Below are 19,060 nucleotides of genomic sequence, written 5' to 3'. Positions count from 1 at the left end.
CTTTTGATTGGCTGTGAATGATTCCTCTATAACATTGATTATAGTGTGACGATGGGCGGCCTCATTACTATGCGAATGTCTCCAAATTAACATAGCAGATTTATTACAATTAGCATAAGGCCACATGTATCGGCTGTCTTGCGGAAAAATTGTGGCTGAAAACAACGCAGTGATGTAGTTTGACCGCAAGTCAGCGCAGTTTTCGAATTCTTGATTAGATCTGTGTGGGTTTTACAGGTAAACGGTCTTATTAGTAAAAAAAAACTAAAAAAAACCTCATGAACATAAACAAGCATACAGAAATTGCACTAATTAGTATTTAAACGGCATGACATCGTGGTTTTCAACCACAATTCGACCAACCAGCGACCACTACATGTTGCTTTGCCCTTCATGTTCTGATGACAACATGTCAGCTCTGATTTTTGTTGTCATAGAGACCTTGACAAAACTTTTGGTTTCCAGGGAAGTAATATTCAGCAATAATGAGATTTTATAAACTTCAGATTTTTACAACAAGTATTCCCTAAGGAGAGGAAACATGGATTCCTGAAGTTACTAAAGTAAATGAACCTCAAACATATTATTATAACATAAAACGAATACAATATAATTTAAAATATTACTCAAAATAAAATATTGAATATTATACTAGGGTCCCTGGGATGGCCATGGGGGTGACATTCACCCCAAGTTATAATCCAACCCAATATTCAGCTGCATCTTCTGTATATTCATTAATAATATTTTCTATAGAGAAGGGATTGTATTTATTGATCCATATTACAATATAAATGTATATAATATAATAAAGTTTTCTTTTGACTTATTTATATTTGTAGTAGAAATAAAGTTAAAGTTAATAAACTCTTTTATAGCCACAGATTCATTGTAATTGTGAAATCTGTAAAAATAAGGCATGTAATATGATTTTCACTTATTAGGGTATATTCACACGCAGCAAATTTCTTGGAGAAATTTTTGTGACTTTCCTATAGATCTGAATGAGGCTTCAGAAATCCATTCCCCTTCTGCAGAAAGATCCTGTGTATTTTTAATCATAGAAATTTCTGCAATAAATCTGTGGCATGGAGGGGGAGGGGTGTACACATTCGTCATGGCCCAGAGGGGCATGTCATGGATATACAATGTGGTGTGATTTTTTTTGTACCTTATATTTACACATTATCAGATTGTGTTATTTTGTATGTGTTTACCTTTATACTAATAACTACTATACATGTTACTGTCACATATTTCAGTTATTAGATGACCATGCAGCCTTTATACAAGTGAGGACATTGTTGTAATATTAGACATCAGAAGCTGAACAAGGCTGAATTAACAGAGGCAATTCTGGTGTATTTATTTTGGTTTTTTTGCCAAAACCAGGAGTGGATGAAAAAAACTGGGTTCCTCCCAATCTAACATTTTACATATTGAGGTCACTGTGTGAATTGGGAGTTTTGTTTTTGTCTTGTGACATCATGAAACTAATTTATGAGAAACATTTCAGAATTTCCTTGTGTTTACCTCATTAACAGCACAATGGCGGATCCTCCAGGGCGGAGCAGGACGTTTCTCTCCTTTATTACATCTCATTACCATAATAACACCCTAGTCCTACTTCTATCCTGTCTGGAAGGAACTCTCCATTCTAAGCAGACTCCTCCACCCGGCACTACAGAGAGGGCTCTATGTATATCAATTCATATTCATATGTACACATGTAGCAGAGCTGAATATGTGATGTAACGGTCTATGATGTGCACCATACTAACTTACTGAAGAGAAATTCCTGGTTTTATAGGAAGTCCAATGGTAACCACTGAGCCCATATTGTAATATCACAGCTCCTCATGTCCACAGCCATATTATAGGAAGGGAAATGCTGCAGTTACCCCAGGACCCCAACCTTCTCTTCTCCATGATACACAACCCACACAGCGGATTATATAATAATCTTTATTTATGTAATGTCAACATATTCCGCAGCATTTTATAATTGGAGCGGATCACATAGAATGGAGGAAAATATCTAAAAGGTGTCAGATATTGGGCACCGTATGATGTATTGTATAGGGGCTATGCTCTTATATTGAGGATTTTCTCTTCTATGATATAAATAAAGGACCCCCACTAGTCCAGCATCCCCCCTGTAATATCAGTATGTACATTACTCCAACAATACTCACTTGTCGCTCCTGATATATCAGCAATGCGCCTCTTATCTCCTGCTTTCTACAATGTAATCTATTATGACCGATCATCAAGTTACTTGTCACATATCAGCCTGAAGAGCCTTTCTATAAGCGGCCGTGCTTCCTATATGATGGATTTACCATTATCTTTATCTTTTAGATCTTAATACAATTCTGAATAAAGAGTGAACCTGTTCTATCATTCAGGGCTCGCGTACATGGCAGAGTATGGGGGACACGTCCTTTGTGCACTGCCGTGCTACCTTATGTACATAGATAGTCTGCCTTAGTAGCAATGCCTCCTTATATCTCCATACATACTGACTCTGATGAAGCAAACACAAATTTTTGGGTGGAATAATGTAGAATCTAAGGGTATGTTCACACGGCCAAATTTCAGACGTATACGAGGCGTATTATGCCTCGTTTTACGTCTGAAAATATGGCTACAATACGTCGGCAAACATCTGCCCATTCATTTGAATGGGTTTGCCGACGTACTGTGCAGACGACCTGTTATTTACGCATCGTCGTTTGACAGCTGTCAAACGACGACTCGTAAAAATACAGCCTCGTCAAAAGAAGTGCAGGACACTTCTTTCAGACGTTTTTGGAGCTGTTTTCTCATAGACTCCAATGAAAACAGCTCCAAAAACGAGTTGTTAAAAAAATGAGTTGGTAAAAATGCGAGTTGGTAAAAAACGTCTGAAAAGCAGGGTCTGTTTTCCCTTGAAAACAGCTCTGGATTTTCAGACGTTTTGGTTGACTACGTGTGAACATACCCTAATAGAAAATATCCCCATAATCCCCTGTATGACATCAGAGACATAAGGAGGTAGAGTACAGACCTCATTCCTCTTTGGGGCTCTAATATGGGGCTATACAATACAGAGTTATATAATGTCCATGCAGACCATCATATACAGACAAGGTAAGATGGGGGCACTGCTTTCTCTGATAAGAACAACAAGTCCCATCAGATAGCAGTAAAACATCATAGGGACGTGTTCTATACTGAAACCCTTAGTTGTAGGATCCGCTGATATTTTCCAGTGTTAAGTTGATCATAGTGTACAATACATGAGTGACCTGTCTACACACATGAGCCGCACCCGCACGCCCCATTCATATGAAATCACCCGGCACACGCCCTACAGAGACTTTCACTGTGAATTCATATGTAAATAGACCAGCAGATGTTAACCAATGACATTGTCCCATTAATTAACAAACTCCAACCTATTCCCAAATATAAACCTCCCCCATCTCCTCCTGTCAGTGATATGTACTCCACTTTGGGGATTATTTGCTGTCAGTATTGGCCCGTGAGGAGCAGCACGTTGTAGACTTGTTGATGTCCAGGAATATTTCATCATTGATTATCATCTCTACAAGGAGCAGTTGACATCTTGAGTCTTCATTGTAAGGTCAATATGTGGTCATACACATCACAGGCTATAGTAGATTATTTGACTGTAGAGCACCAGCGTATTATACAATGCTGCCACCAGCTTCTGCCATACAGTGTAAAGATAACAGCCAGGAGAGGGTACATCCCCTGAAGGCTGGCACATGCAGCCTGGCACCCCGGACATGAGCCATGACTTCCCGGTGCTCACAATAGTTTTCTTCTGTTTTAGTAAAGTAAATTTTATATCTCTTTGTATCACCCAGAATGGCCGCCCACATCAAAGATATGACCAAGAACATGGCAAAACACCTTCTGAACCTGGTCTCAGAGACCTGTAAGAACCTGAGGGTGATGGAAGTGACGGACTACTTTGAAATTTTGCAAGAACTTGGAGCAGGATCTTATGGAAAAGTTTACATGGGCAAACACAAACATTTAGGTGAGATGATGATGAATGATGAGTGTGATGATGGATGATGATTGGGCCATTTCCACCCCCAGTTCTATTATGTGGTGAAATGTAGTGTAGTTCTCTATTCTACCTGTAGCAGCTCTGTTCTATTTTCTGTAGATACCGGATGTCAGACTCTCAATGCAAGTCTTTGAGAATAACATGGAAGCTCTTATAGACTTGAAATGAGATACTGATTTTCGGTCCCCCAGTAGACACTATATAATTCAGGGAGTTCTAATAGAGATCACGTAACCCCCCCCCCCCTCCGGGTGGCCAGGAATGGAGGTCTTTCATGGGTATTTCCTTAAGTTTGTAAGCTCATAAGAATTTTACCCCACTGCTTCATGTCACTTCCATTCAGTATCTGCATTTTCATCTTGTGATTGCTACTGTATAACTTTATTGATCTTGTTTGGGTACGACCTGGAAAGTGTCAGAGAATATGATGGTGATATAGAAATCAGTAATAATAATAATAATAATGTCTTATTAACAGGTCAGGTCGTGGCTGTAAAAATGTTGCGAAAGGAGAAGACCCCAGCAGATAACTTCCTCCTGGAATACGGCATCTCGCTCATCCTCAGCTGCCACCCGCACATCATCCTGACCCACGAGATTGTGTTTCATACCAGTAGTGATTTTGTGTTTGTCCAGGAAGTGGCACCGGCAGGAAATCTTCAGTCCATCATTAAACCTAAGGTGAGTTTATATCCTGGAATTTTCCACTTCCTTCAAGTTGTAAACATTGTCTTCTCATCCATTTCTGGGAAAGCTGGTGGCCACCATTACAGTTCTTATAGGAGTTATCTTCCAGCTTCTCTAGAGTTCTTAACCACAAATATGTCCAGGTATGAAGCAGTATGGGACCTCCACAACTAGGCAGATGTACCATACAGGAGACAGGGTGAGCTGGGTGACATCCCCTATGTGATGACATATTGGATGACATCCTCCTTGTCCGAAATTACTATAACTAATAAATAACTGAATACAGTTTTTTTTACAAATTTGACAAAAAATTACGACTTAAGGGTATGCATGTATTCGTAGAAGTTAAATACAAGTCTGAGCCTTTTCTATTTGATAAAATTGTCTGGTCTGCTGTTCATCTTTGTGATCTCTTGTGTTGTCTTCTTCTCAGGTAGGTATGCAGGAGGACATGTTGAAGCGTTGTGTTCCTCAGATAGCCAGTGCTCTGGACTTTATGCACAGCAGAGGAATGGTCAATCGGGATATCAAGCTGGATAATATTCTTCTGATGGATGCAGAATGTCACCTGATAAAACTGGCAGACTTTGGACTCACTCGGCTCCAGGGAACATATACACCTTCTCTGTCCTGGTATATACCCTACGGTGCTCCAGAACTCTGCCGCTTAAGAAAAGGAGAACAGCTGTTACTACATCCCAGTCTTGATGTGTGGGCTTTTGGCATTCTTGTGTACAAAGCTCTTACAGGAGTCTTTCCTTGGCAAGGGGCACTGGGCAGTGATCATAAGTATAAGGAGTTTGCCTGGTGGCAGGTGAAGAGGGATCTGCCACCAGCTCCAGAGAAGTGGAAGAAAATCTCACTTGAAGCTAGAGGAATGTTCTGGGAATTGTTGGCACTAAATGCCTCTGAGAGGTGCTCAACCATGGACAGAGGTCCCTTCAGAACATGTAACCAGGAACAACGGCTTCCTACAGGTGACATTTATACCATACGATGTCCATGCGGGAACCACATCAAGCAGCACATCCTGCGTTCTGTAGGTCATGAGAGGACCTCCCTTACTATGTGTTACTGTGTTCCCATCTAATACATGAACACAGACACCTGGAGGTAGGTTGTACATTATCCAGATCACATCCTTGTTAGACAGGTATGTATGGAGTCATTTTATTGGAAGAAAAGTGTGGATTTTCAGAATTCTAGAACTGGATTGTAATAGAAAGCAAGGACATAAAACACTAAGAAATGCTACAGGGGAACACTCAATAACTAGAGATGATCTAGAGGTAGTAGCCACAACTGAACCTCTACACCTATAAGTCCCACAGTACTCTCAGCCACATATGAAAGTAGAAGTACAAGTAGCTGAAGGAATAATACAAGACACAAATATAATCATGAATGACAAAACTATAGAATTACATAAATAAATAAATACATAATGTATAAAATGGTAGATATAACATCATTAAACAGAAGTAATTGGTGGATATGGAGAACAGGCCAGGTAAAGTTTATGCGCACAAGACATCCAAGCTATCAAACTATTTCAATAAATGAATAAAATAATACTCCTCATTATCTCCGGAGCCTGTGTTCAGTTAATGCAGCAGGGTTGTCACTATGTTCTGTCATCACAACAGCCTCTCAGCTGATCATACAATATACGACGCATAGAAGCTGATGGACATTACTGTTAATGAGCTTCTATCCTCTCTTGATGTTTTTATGACAAGTTGTAGTTAAATAAATAATTGAGGGTGATACCAGGAATAAGATTGTGTTGTAAATTTATTTCAGACTTTTCCTATGATGACATTTTCCTTTTCTAGATTCCAAGTCTGTGAAACGTTTGTGATCTGTCATCACTGCTTACTGTCCTTACTGCTATGTCTTCAGTTATATTTTCTCCAGGAGCTTCTTCGCACCTTGGCCTCATTCAGATGAGCATATTTTAAATTTCCATTTCATCCATTTTTTGCCCTCTATAATATGGTGGTAATGGAAATCTATGGGGCTATTCGCATGACCCTATTTTTCACTGCTGTTTTTTTAAATACGCAGCAGGCCCTACTTTTCTGTGTTTATGTTCTAAAAAAAAACACTTATTATAGTCCATGAGAGTGCTCCAAATACGGATGCCACCATATGCCACCCGTATTCTTAGGTCTGTATTTTGGACGAAAGGTTTACACCCCTAAGATCCACTGGATTCTTTCAAGCTGTCACATCACAGAAGAATGAGCATTAATGTAGAGGAGCTCATTAGTTAGATGCAGAGTCCTCCAGAGTTGTGGGACATCTCATCTACCATATACCTTGACCGGCTATGAAAAGATGCAGCCTGGGAGCAAATAGTAAGGAACATGTATCCAGAGTGGGATGACTTGGCAGATGCTAAATAGGGGGACATTAGTTACATAGTTGATAAGATTGAAAAAAGAGAGAAGTCCATCAAGTCCAGCCTATAATACTAGCGTGTTGATCCAGAGGGAGGCAAAAATCCCCATGATTTGCCTTCAATTGCCTCATTAGGGGAAAAATTCTCCAAAGATGGCAATCAGAATAAATACTTGTTGAAGTAGAGCCTCCAATTCTGTTAATATTTTTATTTAAATTTTAATGTCCCTCCATGCTCTGGTGTACACCACCTATTGAATAATAAAAAGTGTAGGTATGGGTAAAGAGGGAAAAGTAGAGCACGGTGGGTTAAATGTCGCCTTCAATGGTTTTATTGATACCGACTAATGTAGTAGGAAAAGGATTGTCCTGTGCAATGTCCCCTTTAATTGCCACAGTTTATAATGTTTTTGTTATAAATAAGGTCTGTCAACCCTATTTTATTACATTATATATTTCTTGGTTCTAATATTTTCAAATTCCACTGATAAGGAAGCTATTGATGGCTTTTCTCCTTCAGTGGAAATAGAAGGGGTGGTGCTGCAAGGGTCGATATTGGATTTATAATAAACCCTGCATGTGCACACTGCAAAGAATCGTACTCTGTCTCAGTGAACAGCTGACTGGTCACTGAGTATATTGTTATATATATTCTCCTAGCGTTGCCACTCTAGTCTTTAATTGATTAGCAGCCCAGGATTACCAGCTGCGTCTGTAATTGAGTAGCAGCGCAGGGTTAACAGCTAGCACTGCGTTTAGACAGGCAGACAGTCTGAGTGAGCAGCTGACTGATCACCAATGCGTTTTTATTGTATAGTTATCCCTGCGCTGCTGCTCAACATTAGATCGGAGTGGCAGCACTGGGAGATAACTATACAATAAAAACGCATTGGTGATCAGTCAGCTGCTCACTCAGATTGTCTGCCTGTTTAAACGCAGTGCTAGCTGTTAACCCTGCGCTGCTACTCAATTACAGACGCAGCTGGTAATCCTGGGCTGCTAATCAATTAAAGACTAGAGTGGCAACGCTAGGAGAATATATATAACAATATACTCAGTGACCAGTCAGCAATCAGAATAAATGCCTGGATCCTTGATCTACAGAATCTAGAAATCATAACATATAATATGATATTTTTCAAGAAAGACATCACATTCGTGTTCAGAAGCCGTTCAGAACATAGTGTTCCCGCTAATTCAATTACAACCAGTATTTCTTTGGTAGGGGCCTTGGTTAACAGTAGGTACCAGTTTGTAATTGTTGATATTACTACCTATGGGAGCACTGCGGATGCCCGCATGTTCAGGGCTTCCAGAATGTGTGAACGGCTTCAAGCCAGACAGCTTGCCCGACTAGAGCCAAGATGCTTTCCCCGATCGTCTAGACCACCGGCCCCACTTGTCATCGTTGCTAACTAAGGGAATGTCACCCCACATGATGCAGCCCTTCCTAAGACGCGATTTGGATGACAGGAGGCACATTTATAACTACCGGCTGACCAAAGCCCGTCAATACGTGGAGTGCACTATTGGAAGGGGACCAATATGTGACTACCTCATTGGGTACTTTGGATCGGACCCTGCATAGACTACCTGAAACGTCAGGACTTGCTATCCGTAAACTCTATGCTGACTACTTTATCAGCCCTGAGGGAGCAGTTCTACGGCAGCTGGATGTCATCTGACGCGTGGCGCGTCACGTGATGTGTGTGTCACCCGGCGGGCGTGTCAAGCGCCGATTTGCATCCGTCCCAGGTGAGTTTAAACCCTATTCCATTACTATATAAACCCCTAGAGTTTTATTTCATGTAGCCTCCTGACGAAGCCGGTCTACAGGGCAAAACACGCGTCGAGGCGTTCACCCATCCATCCATTTTGGTACTTTTGCACCGCTCTCCATCATGTCCCAGGGTATGTGCTGGCCTCTAGTCCTTATATAATCTATGCATCACTATTAGCTAGGGTTAGGTTGAGTCTCTTGGCCATTTGTGCCTTCATGTTTTGTTAGGGCTCTTCCAGTCTAGTTAGATATTACTTCTTACTAGTTAGGCAGCATTTTGATTACATGTGGGTTTTGTCTATTCAGTGCCCACGTTTACTTTGTTTCCTGTGGGTTATTTTAGTGTGTGTTTTAGTCATCTGTGGATGGTTGACTCTGTTTGTCCATGGTCTGTTCCATCTGACCCTGCTGTACTTTTTTCCGTGTATGGTTCCTCTTTTATCCTGTATTATGTCATTGTGTAATATATTTAATAAAGATTTTTGTACTCTTGTATATCATTAGTATACTATTTCTTTGAGGGTCATGTCCCTTTTTTTGGTTCGCTTTTAGGTTGTCTGCTATATTGAGGGACCCTTGTATACGCCATTGGTTTGGTGTGAGGTTTGTTTAGGTTGTTAAATTTTTACATTTATAACTACCGGCTGACCAAAGCCTGTCAATACGTGGAGTGCACTATTGGAAGGTGACCAATATGTGACTACCTCATTGGGTAATTTGTGTCGGACTCTGCATAGACTACCTGAAATGTCAGGACTTGCTATCCGTAAACTCTATGCTGACTACTTTATCAGCCCTGAGGGAGCAGTTCTACGGCAGCTGGATGCTTTTCACGGTGGTCATTAATTTGGTTTGGACTCCGGACGGTTTAGTTTGCCTGTTTTCTAGTTTGCTTCATTGTTCCTGTTTAGTTTGTGTAGGGACTCGCTAGAGGATGAGGATCCTTGACATGGGCTTGTGAGCTGAAGTACTACTGGCAAACTTAATTTGTTTTATTTTTCATCAATTTTTTAATCAAAATTTTTCAAATTTCACCAGAAATTATTTTTCAATAAAATTTGTCTTACGAATGTTATTATGTCTACCATCATCCACACAATATTGAACCCTTATCCCTGGGATAGTGAAGACCTCAAATGAATAAAGCATATCTACACAACAAACTCATCTGGAAGCAGAAACAATGAATCCACTGTGTTGTAGCTTTGACATCTTTCATTACTCCAAAAATGTAAGACTAGCTGCAAAAACCCATCAAGGCCACACAACAATGAATGAAGATTTAGAGTTTCCGCTAGAACAACAGCTATTGGAAGTGATGTGGACCTATAGACTTAAATGGGGCGTGTGCAAAAACCGATAAGTATAGGATATGTTCTATAATTTGCAAAACGGAGCAATGAACTTGCAAAAACAAACTGATGTGTGTATGGCCCTAATGGGTCAGTGTGCTATCAGCAAAAAAATGCGGACAGCACACTAAAGAAATCCACGGTCGTGTGAATGAGCCCGTCCAGTCTAGATACACCACATCCACAGCCTTACCCAAGCCCAGTCTAGATACACCACATCCACAGCCTTACCCAGCTCCAGTCTAGATACACCACATCCACAGCCTTACCCAGCTCCAGTCTAGATACACCACATCCACAGCCTTACCCAGCTCCAGTCTAGATACACTACATCCACAGCCTTACCCAGCTCCAGTCTAGATACACCACATCCACAGCCTTACCAGCTCCAGTCTAGATGTACTACATCCACAGCCTTACCCAGCTCCAGTCTAGATACACCACATCCATAGCCTTACGAAGGTCCAGTCTAGAACTTATCTCCACATAGAAGCTGATCAGATTAGTGTAAAAGGACCGATCCGTCAGTGAACAGCAAACTCCTCTCCATGTTGTCAATGGCCCTCCCTGTTGAAAGTTGCTCATTTAGATCCAGAATCTGGGCCTCCAGATGGGCAATTCTCACACACCCTGCACAGCAGTATGGTCACTCAAGCGGCTGTTCAAGAAGAACATACATGGCACAGGATGCACACCGGGTAACATTGGCAACAATGGAGATCATTGTGTTAATAGGGATATAAAATAAATATAATCCACAGCAAGTACAACTTGGATAAAAATAAAAAACACCACAAATAACAATTTCTTCTAAAGTCACTGAATTTAAAGTCCCACTCCCACACTCCCACACTCCCATGCTCCCACGCTCATTTTAGCTGCTTACATAGATTCGTTTTTGCCGCTTAGTTGCTTCTTGAAATCATTTCTCTGGCTGCAGTAATTATTATTCTATAGATAATGATTTATATATTTTTCCAAATTCCCTACCTTTGTATCACATCACTGCAGCCCTCTTTATTTTCCCCACAGTGCAGATCACTACTTTATATGACTCTACTGTCTCTTTATCCCATTCCCGCTCTGTGCAGGATTATTACGTCGGGCTGTGTGCGTAGTTCGCGCTCAGCTCAGTAATAGTACATTGGGGATTTTATAAAGCGACATTTTTTCCCGATGCATGCGTGAGCTGTGACATCACAGCTTAGTCTCCAGAGACCAATTGTGATGGTCCGGCCTTGGCAATCGCCGCTATTGGTTAGTCAGTGACTACTGACCAATAGCGGCGATTGCTAACATCAGATCCTGTCGCTGACATCAGATCCTGTTGCACCCGCCCTGAACTTCTCTGTTGGTGTTAGTGAGTCGTTCAGAGCGGGCGTGTGGAGCGTTTGTGAGGAAACATTGTGCTGTGCTTTGCTAAGAGCATCCACTTCCCACTCTTGTCCTCCTCCCCCTTGTGTCCCGCTTGTCAGCCCCATGTTTTTGGTCAATGATCTCCTATAACTGACCACTTTGCAGAGTTTACAGGGTCACATTTTTTGGACTCTATGGGCTATATATATATATATATATATACATATAAAACTATAAAAATAATAAATAAAAATAAGCATGTAAAAAAGAAGTTCGTTTACATAGTTAACAGTTAGTTCGTTTAGTATTAGGGTTAGTTAGTGTCAGTGAAACTGAATAATCTACTTAGGTTAGCAGGATCGGAGGTTTTCATCAATGCAGTTCATCATATGTATACAGGACTGGAGCAGGATCGGAGGTTTTTATTTGTGCAGTTCATCATATGTATACAGGACTGAAGCAGGATCGGAGGTTTTCATCAGTGCAGTTCATCAAAAGGAAATAGAGGACTGGAGCAGGATTGGTGGTTCTCATCAGTGCAGTTCATTACATGTATACAGGACTGGAGCAGGATGGAGGATTTTCATCAGTGCAGTTCATCACATGTATACAGGACTGGAGCAGGATCGGAGGTTCTCGTCAGTGCAGTTCATCATATGTATACAGGACTGGAGCAGGATCAGAGGTTTTCGCCAGTGCAGTTCATCACATGTATACAGGACTGGAGCAGGATCGGAGGTTCTCTTCAGTGCAGTTCATCACATGTATACAGGACTGGAGCAGGATTGGAGGTTCTCTTCAGTGCAGTTCATCATATGTATACAGGACTGGAGCAGGATGGAAGATTTTCGTCAGTGCAGTTCATCATATGTATACAGGACTGGAGCAGGATCGGAGGTTCTCGTCAGTGCAGTTCATCATATGTATACAGGACTGGAACAGGATCGGAGGTTTTCATCAGTGCAGTTCATCATATGTATACAGGACTGGAGCAGGATCAGAAGTTTTCGTCAGTGCAGTTCATCATATGTATACAGGACTGGAGCAGGATCGGAGGTTCTATTCAGTGCAGTTCATCATATGTATGCAGGACTGGAGCAGGATCGGAGGTTCTCGTCAGTGCAGTTCATCACATGTATACAGGACCGGAGCAGGATCGGAGGTTCTATTCAGTGCAGTTCATCATATGTATACAGGACTGGAGCAGGATCGGAGGTTCTCTTCAGTGCAGTTCATCACATGTATACAGGACTGGAGAAGGATGGAAGATTTTCGTCAGTGCAGTTCATCACATGTATACAGGACTGGAGCAGGATCGGAGGTTTTCATCAGTGCAGTTCATTACATGTATACAGGACTAGAGCAGGATCGGAGGTTTTCGTCAGTGCAGTTCATCATATGTATACAGGACTGGAGCAGGATCAGATGTTTTCGTCAGTGCAGTTCATCACATGTATACAGGACTGGAGCAGGATCGGAGGTTCTCGTCAGTGTAGTTCATCACATGTATACAGGACTGGAGCAGGATTGGAGGTGCTCTTCAGTGCAGTTCATCATATGTATACAGGACTGGAGCAGGATCGAAGGTTCTCTTCAGTGCAGTTCATCACATGTATACAGGACTGGAGCAGGATGGAAGATTTTCATCAGTGCAGTTCATCACATGTATACAGGACTGGAGCAGGATCGGAGGTTTTCGTCAGTGCAGTTCATCATATGTATACAGGACTGGAGTAGGATCGGAGGTTTTCATCAGTGCAGTTCATCCAATGTATGCAGGACTGGAGCAGGATGGAAGATTTTCGTCAGTGCAGTTCATCACATGTATACAGGACTGGAGCAGGATCGGAGGTTTTCATCAATGCAGTTCATCATATGTATACAGGACTGGAGCAGGATCGGAGGTTTTCATCAGTGCAGTTCATCAAGAGGAAATAGAGGATTGGAGCAGGATCGGAGATTTTCGTCAGTGCAGTTCATCACATGTATACAGGACTGGTGCAGGATGGAAGATTTTCGTTAGTGCAGTTCATCACATATATACAGGACTGGAGCAGGATCAGGGGTTTTCATCAGTGCAGTTCATCACATGTATACAGGACTAGAGCAGGATTGGAGGTTCTGATCACTGCAGTTCATCATATGTATACAGGACTGGAGCAGGATCAGAAGTTCTCGTCAGTGCAGTTCATCATATATATACAGGACTGGAGCATGTGAAAGAAATTAACTAACTCCACCATTTTGTCTTGTATTCTATATCTCCGTTTAAAATTATAATGCTTAGAAAATAGCTTTTTCAAATTGCTTGACATAGATGATATAGAGCGTAGATCCTTTGTGGGATTATCGTTTAGATGTTTGTCATTTGGCTCTGCTGGAATATTTGTTTAGTGTATACGGATGCGTATAGGATATGTAGTGTGGGACTTTCCCTAACAGCCAATAGTTGCCGACGCTGTGCCTGGGGATTCCACTCCAGGAGAAGCTAATGACGTCCATTTATGGACAGAGACATCAAGCGCTCTGTTCACTCCTGAAGCGGAATCCCTGTCAAGTGGCCGGTGATTCAGCTCCAGGAGAAGCCCCTGACATCACTGTCCATAAATGGACAGATACGTTAGGGGCTTCTTCTGGAGTGGAATCACCGGTCACAGCGTTGCCACTGCTGAAGCGGAATCCCTGTCCTGTGGCCGGTGATTCCGCTTCAGGAGTTGCCCCTGATGTCCATATATGGACAGAGACATCAAGCACTCCGTCCAGGAGTGGAATCCCCGGCCACAAGGAGATTCCGCTCCTTCAGGGATCTACAGTGGTGCTATCTACAGGAAAGGGGGTGCTATCTGCAAGGGGCATGTGTGGTATTACCTAAAAGGGGTGTCTGGCACTACCTACAAGGGGGCTGTGTGGCAATACCTACAAGGGGGCTGTGTGGCAATACCTACAAGGGGGCTGTGTGGCACTACCTAAAAGGGGACTGTGTGGCATTACCCACTAGGGGGCTGTGTGGCATGACCTACAAGGGGGGTGAGTGGCACAACCTACAAGGGGGTGAGTGGCACGACCTACAAGGGGGCTGTGTGCCACTACCTACAAGGGAACTGTGTGCCATTACCTACAAGGGGCTGTTTGGCACTATCTACAGGGGGCATCTGTGAGTGGCGGGCTGATGGTCATTTTAGTGAGAGTGGCGGGTGGATGGTCATTTTACTGTGAACAGGGGGGGGGGGGCTGATGGTCCTTTTACTGTGAGTGGCGGGCTGATAGTAATTTTACTGTGAGTGAGGGGCTGATGGTCTTCAAGTGGTTTCCACCTCTGACCTCCAATTGAAATTAATAGGAGGCAGGTAATACCAGTGGCACTCATCTGGAGTGCTTTTTTTGTCTGCGTCTTTCGCATTTGCTTCAACGGCTTAAAAAAAACACACAAAAAAAAAATCAGTCAAATGACGCTGTCAATTCAAAATCTGCAATTTTGCGGAAATTTTTTTTCTGCCTTACAAAAAATGCCATGTGAACATACCCTAAGACTATACTGCTTGATTTGAGCCATTTTCTATCTTTCCCAAAACAATTTTTGTTAGGTGTTCCCTGAGGATTTTTTTTTTCCAGGGGTGCCTCGAGTCCGAAACTTTGTACTACAGGATCACGCCAGCCTAAGCAAGGATCCCATCGGCGACTTTGTGGAGCAGCTTAGTTCATCGTGGAAATGGGCCTAGGTGAGTAAAATATTTTTGGTTTGGGGGGCACTGTCTACAAGGGGGAGGTAGTGGGCTGCATGGCATTGTAAACAAGGGGGAGGTGGGGGGCTGTATGGCAGTGACTACAAGGAGGTGGGGGATTATGGCACTGTCTACAGGGAGGCTGTGTGGCACAATCTACAGGGGGGCACCATCTACGAGGGGGAGGGCTGTGCGTGGTAGCCAGGGGAGGGGGCAATATACTGTGTGGAGGCCGCTAAGCAGACATTATACAGTGTAGGGGCACTACAGGGGGCAATTCCCTGTGTGGCACTTTGGGGGCTTAATACTGTGTGTGCACAATTAGTGGACAAAATGCGGTGTCCTTGAAGGTTATAATATATTATTAAATATTATACTGTATGGGGTTCACTAAAGGGGTATTATACTGTGTGTCGGGCACTAAGGGGGCATTATACTGTGTGGGGGTGCTATATAGGGCATCATACTGTAGGGGGGCATTATACTTTTTTATGGGGCATTTTTTTTATAATGGGTTGGGGCGCTGAAAGATAATTTCGCACAGGGCGGCATCTATCCTAAGGCCGGCCCTGGACACAAACATAAAATGCGCATATAGCTGTTTTGTATAACAATGTAGAACAGCTTTGTGTCATTTGTAGATTGACTCAGGAAAAGTGATAAATATGATAATGTATAAGTAGACCTTCACGGCCTAAGCACAAGGCACCTCCGTTTTATACTCTGCAACCCTTGATCCTGTCATACATTCTGCCCAGAATGCAGAGTTGGTTGCCCTGATCAAGGCATGTAAACTGGCAGAGGGAAAGACTGTAAATATATATACGGACTCCCGTTATGCTTATGGAGTTGTGCATGATTTTGGTTTACTGTGGGAGCACAGAGGTTTCTGAACTTCTTTTAGGAAGGTTGTGAAGCATGCAGACCTCATACAGGACCTACTGGAAAAGGTAAAGCTACCTCGAGCTATAGCTATTATCAAATGCCAGCCACATCAGCGAGCAAAAGATACTATCACTATGGGTAATAACAGGGCAGATGAAGCGGCTAAAAAGGCTGCTCTTCTAATCCTCCAAGAGTACCCAAAAGATGAACAAAATCTGACAATGGACACTCTTATAACCTTGCAGAAGTAGGCAGGTCGCCATACACACAGTAAATGGAGGAACACAGGTCGTAAGCCAGATAATGGTGATTGGAAACATGAGGATGCGCGATTGTGTGCCCCTCCAGCTATATATCAGTTTTTAACAAACTTATCTCATCTTCTATGTCATGTTTCCAAAGGAGGAATGGTTGGTATTGTAAGTAAATTTTGGGTTGTACCCGGCTTCTCACAATTTGCGACACAATGGTGAAAGAAATGCATGATTTGTGCAAAGCACAATCCAGGCAAAATGACTAGGGTACAGATGAAACACCTTATAAAACCGGACTACCCATTCCAGAGACTGCAGATAGACTACATTCAACTACCTAAATGTGGTGTTTATGAGTATGTCTTAGTATGTGTAGACATGTTCTCCTCTTTGGTAGAAACATGGCCTGTTGCTAAGGTAACAGCTGTAGTGACAGCTATGAAAATTATATCTGAGATTGTGTGCATATATGGCCTACCTGAGACGTAGAGTCTGAGCGCGGGACACATTTCACGGGGCAGGTATTTGCAGAAATGTTGAAAGAGCAAATGGTGTCTTAAAAAACAAGATAGCTAAAACCTGTGAGGAAACAAACCTTACTTGGGTACAAGCCCTAAAGACTTTTCTTTCCACAGGAATTACATGGACAGTCTGCTTCTCTAACTGACTATGTTGTCCAGCTCCATAAGCAGCTGACTAATTTGCATGGCTTGGTCTTTTCTTCTTTACAAGACAAAACTAGAACTCACCAGCATTTCCTGGAAATTATTAACGTGTTGTGTTTCTCGTTGCAGTCAAGATGTGGATACAACTATTCTCTAAGAATGATGACAAAACAGCTACAGAGTTGATAGTCTGACAGCCCAGCTCAGCTACCCGCCTCTCCTGAAGACCCCTCAGCTGCTTGAGAGTAGGGGGGAGGACATCATCTCTGAGAAGAGGGTCCCACAGTTGCACCCCAGCAGTTTGAGCACCACTCATAACGAAGAATTAATGCTCGGAAAGTGATTTCACCGGGGGGTGGTCTTTTTGATGTGATGCATCTCTGGCCAGCTGTGGTCATCTAAAATAGATAGGGGTGTGTGTGTGTGTGTGCGTGTCTTTTGCTATCAATACAATGTGCGGACAATTAGTGGAGTTGGCTACGATGTAACAGTCAAGAGTAGATGTCTGACATCTCACGGTCTATGCCGCTTATCTGTATACTCTGTGAAGTACGGACTGTCTCGGGAGCCGTTTCCAGGATAGGAAGGATGATAGTTAGTGAAAATAATAATATATATGTGTGATAATGATATTATCAAAAGGGTGAAATGTGTAAGAAATGAACTATCTGCACCATCTTGTCTTGTATTCTATATTTCCATTTTAACTCCACTATGAGAATGCATTTCTGTTTTGCTGTGTTGAGGGAAATCTTTACTAGATAAAAAAAAGTGTTGAAAAGAATTGAATAAGCAAGAATAAAGACTGAGGGAAAACTGATGACTCAAGACCCCCCCCCCCCCCCTCTACGCCCTCCTTACAGACTACAAAAGATAAGGACTTAACATTCAATGAATTCTACATAATGAATTTATAGGAAAATATTGCAATGCTATGAAAAATTGAGAATTTTATTTTGTGCAAACTCAAGAGAAAATCTTATAGCAGATGTAGTAAAAGCCCAGTCTAAAAGCCGTATATAAACTCCCTCATAGGGTATGTTCACATGGAGTTTTTTGCAGGCAGAAAATTAGCGCAGTTTTTTTGGAAGTGGTTTTGCAACACAGGCGAGTTGTGCTGCATTTTTATTTTACCTCTTCAATAGGCAAAGGAAAAAAACGCAAGCGTTTTTTGCCAAAAAAGGCGCTTTTTCCGCCTCCCATTGATTTTAATGGAGTTTCTGAGATGGAAAATGCCTCAAGATCAGGTGTGTCGCTTCTTTTTCACGTGAGCATTTTTTCCCGACACTTCTGTGAAAACCTTTTCTTAAGAAAATAAATATGAATAAATCTGGAGCAACTATTTGACGTTGAATTATCCACAACAAATCCATGTATTAACTTTCTAATGATTAATTGCAGATTTATTCAGGATTTATCACAGATTTTGACCCAGCTTTTACTTTGTATTCCGTCGTCTGTAGCATCCAATCACTGAGATGAAAAGCTTGACATAGATCCCTATTGCACACGGTTACCGGCTATTGCAGACCATTGTAGACTATGCACATAAAGGACCATGCAGAAAAATATATTTCCTGCAAATTCAATGTACATTTGTCCCAGGTTTTATCACAAGTATTCAGCCAACTGTTTCCTGAGAGCAGGCTAGCATATATAAAATATAGATATATAGCTTATCTAGTGGCTTGCTTTTATTTTTAGCAACCTATTCCTCAAATGCGTTCAAGTGAAAAGTTCAGGGCACTCCAGAGCACCTGAGATGGATTAATCCCCCAGCTACAGGGAGGCCAGGTCTACCATCATATGTGGGGCAACACAGGTGGAGCAGCACAGGGACAATAGCACAGTAGCGACAGTATCACAGCA

At 42.1% G+C, this 19,060-nt stretch overlaps 1 protein-coding gene across 1 annotated transcript; it reads left to right on the top strand.

Annotated features, from left to right (window-relative positions):
- The first annotated feature begins 328 nt into the window (after positions 1 to 328).
- On the top strand, positions 329 to 16,523 carry LOC142706660 (serine/threonine-protein kinase SBK1-like). The gene is made up of 5 exons (XM_075848304.1): positions 329 to 411; positions 3,876 to 4,051; positions 4,563 to 4,765; positions 5,208 to 5,689; positions 16,292 to 16,523. Exons 1-5 carry the CDS (start codon positions 329 to 331, stop codon positions 16,521 to 16,523), a joined length of 1,176 nt encoding a protein of 391 aa, XP_075704419.1.
- Positions 16,524 to 19,060: the final 2,537 nt, after the last annotated feature.

This window comes from Rhinoderma darwinii, chromosome 1 (assembly GCF_050947455.1).
Source record: "Rhinoderma darwinii isolate aRhiDar2 chromosome 1, aRhiDar2.hap1, whole genome shotgun sequence".
NCBI lineage: Eukaryota > Metazoa > Chordata > Amphibia > Anura > Rhinodermatidae > Rhinoderma > Rhinoderma darwinii.
Note: the sequence above shows the minus strand (reverse complement) of the source record. Positions and strands in the feature narration are given on the sequence as shown.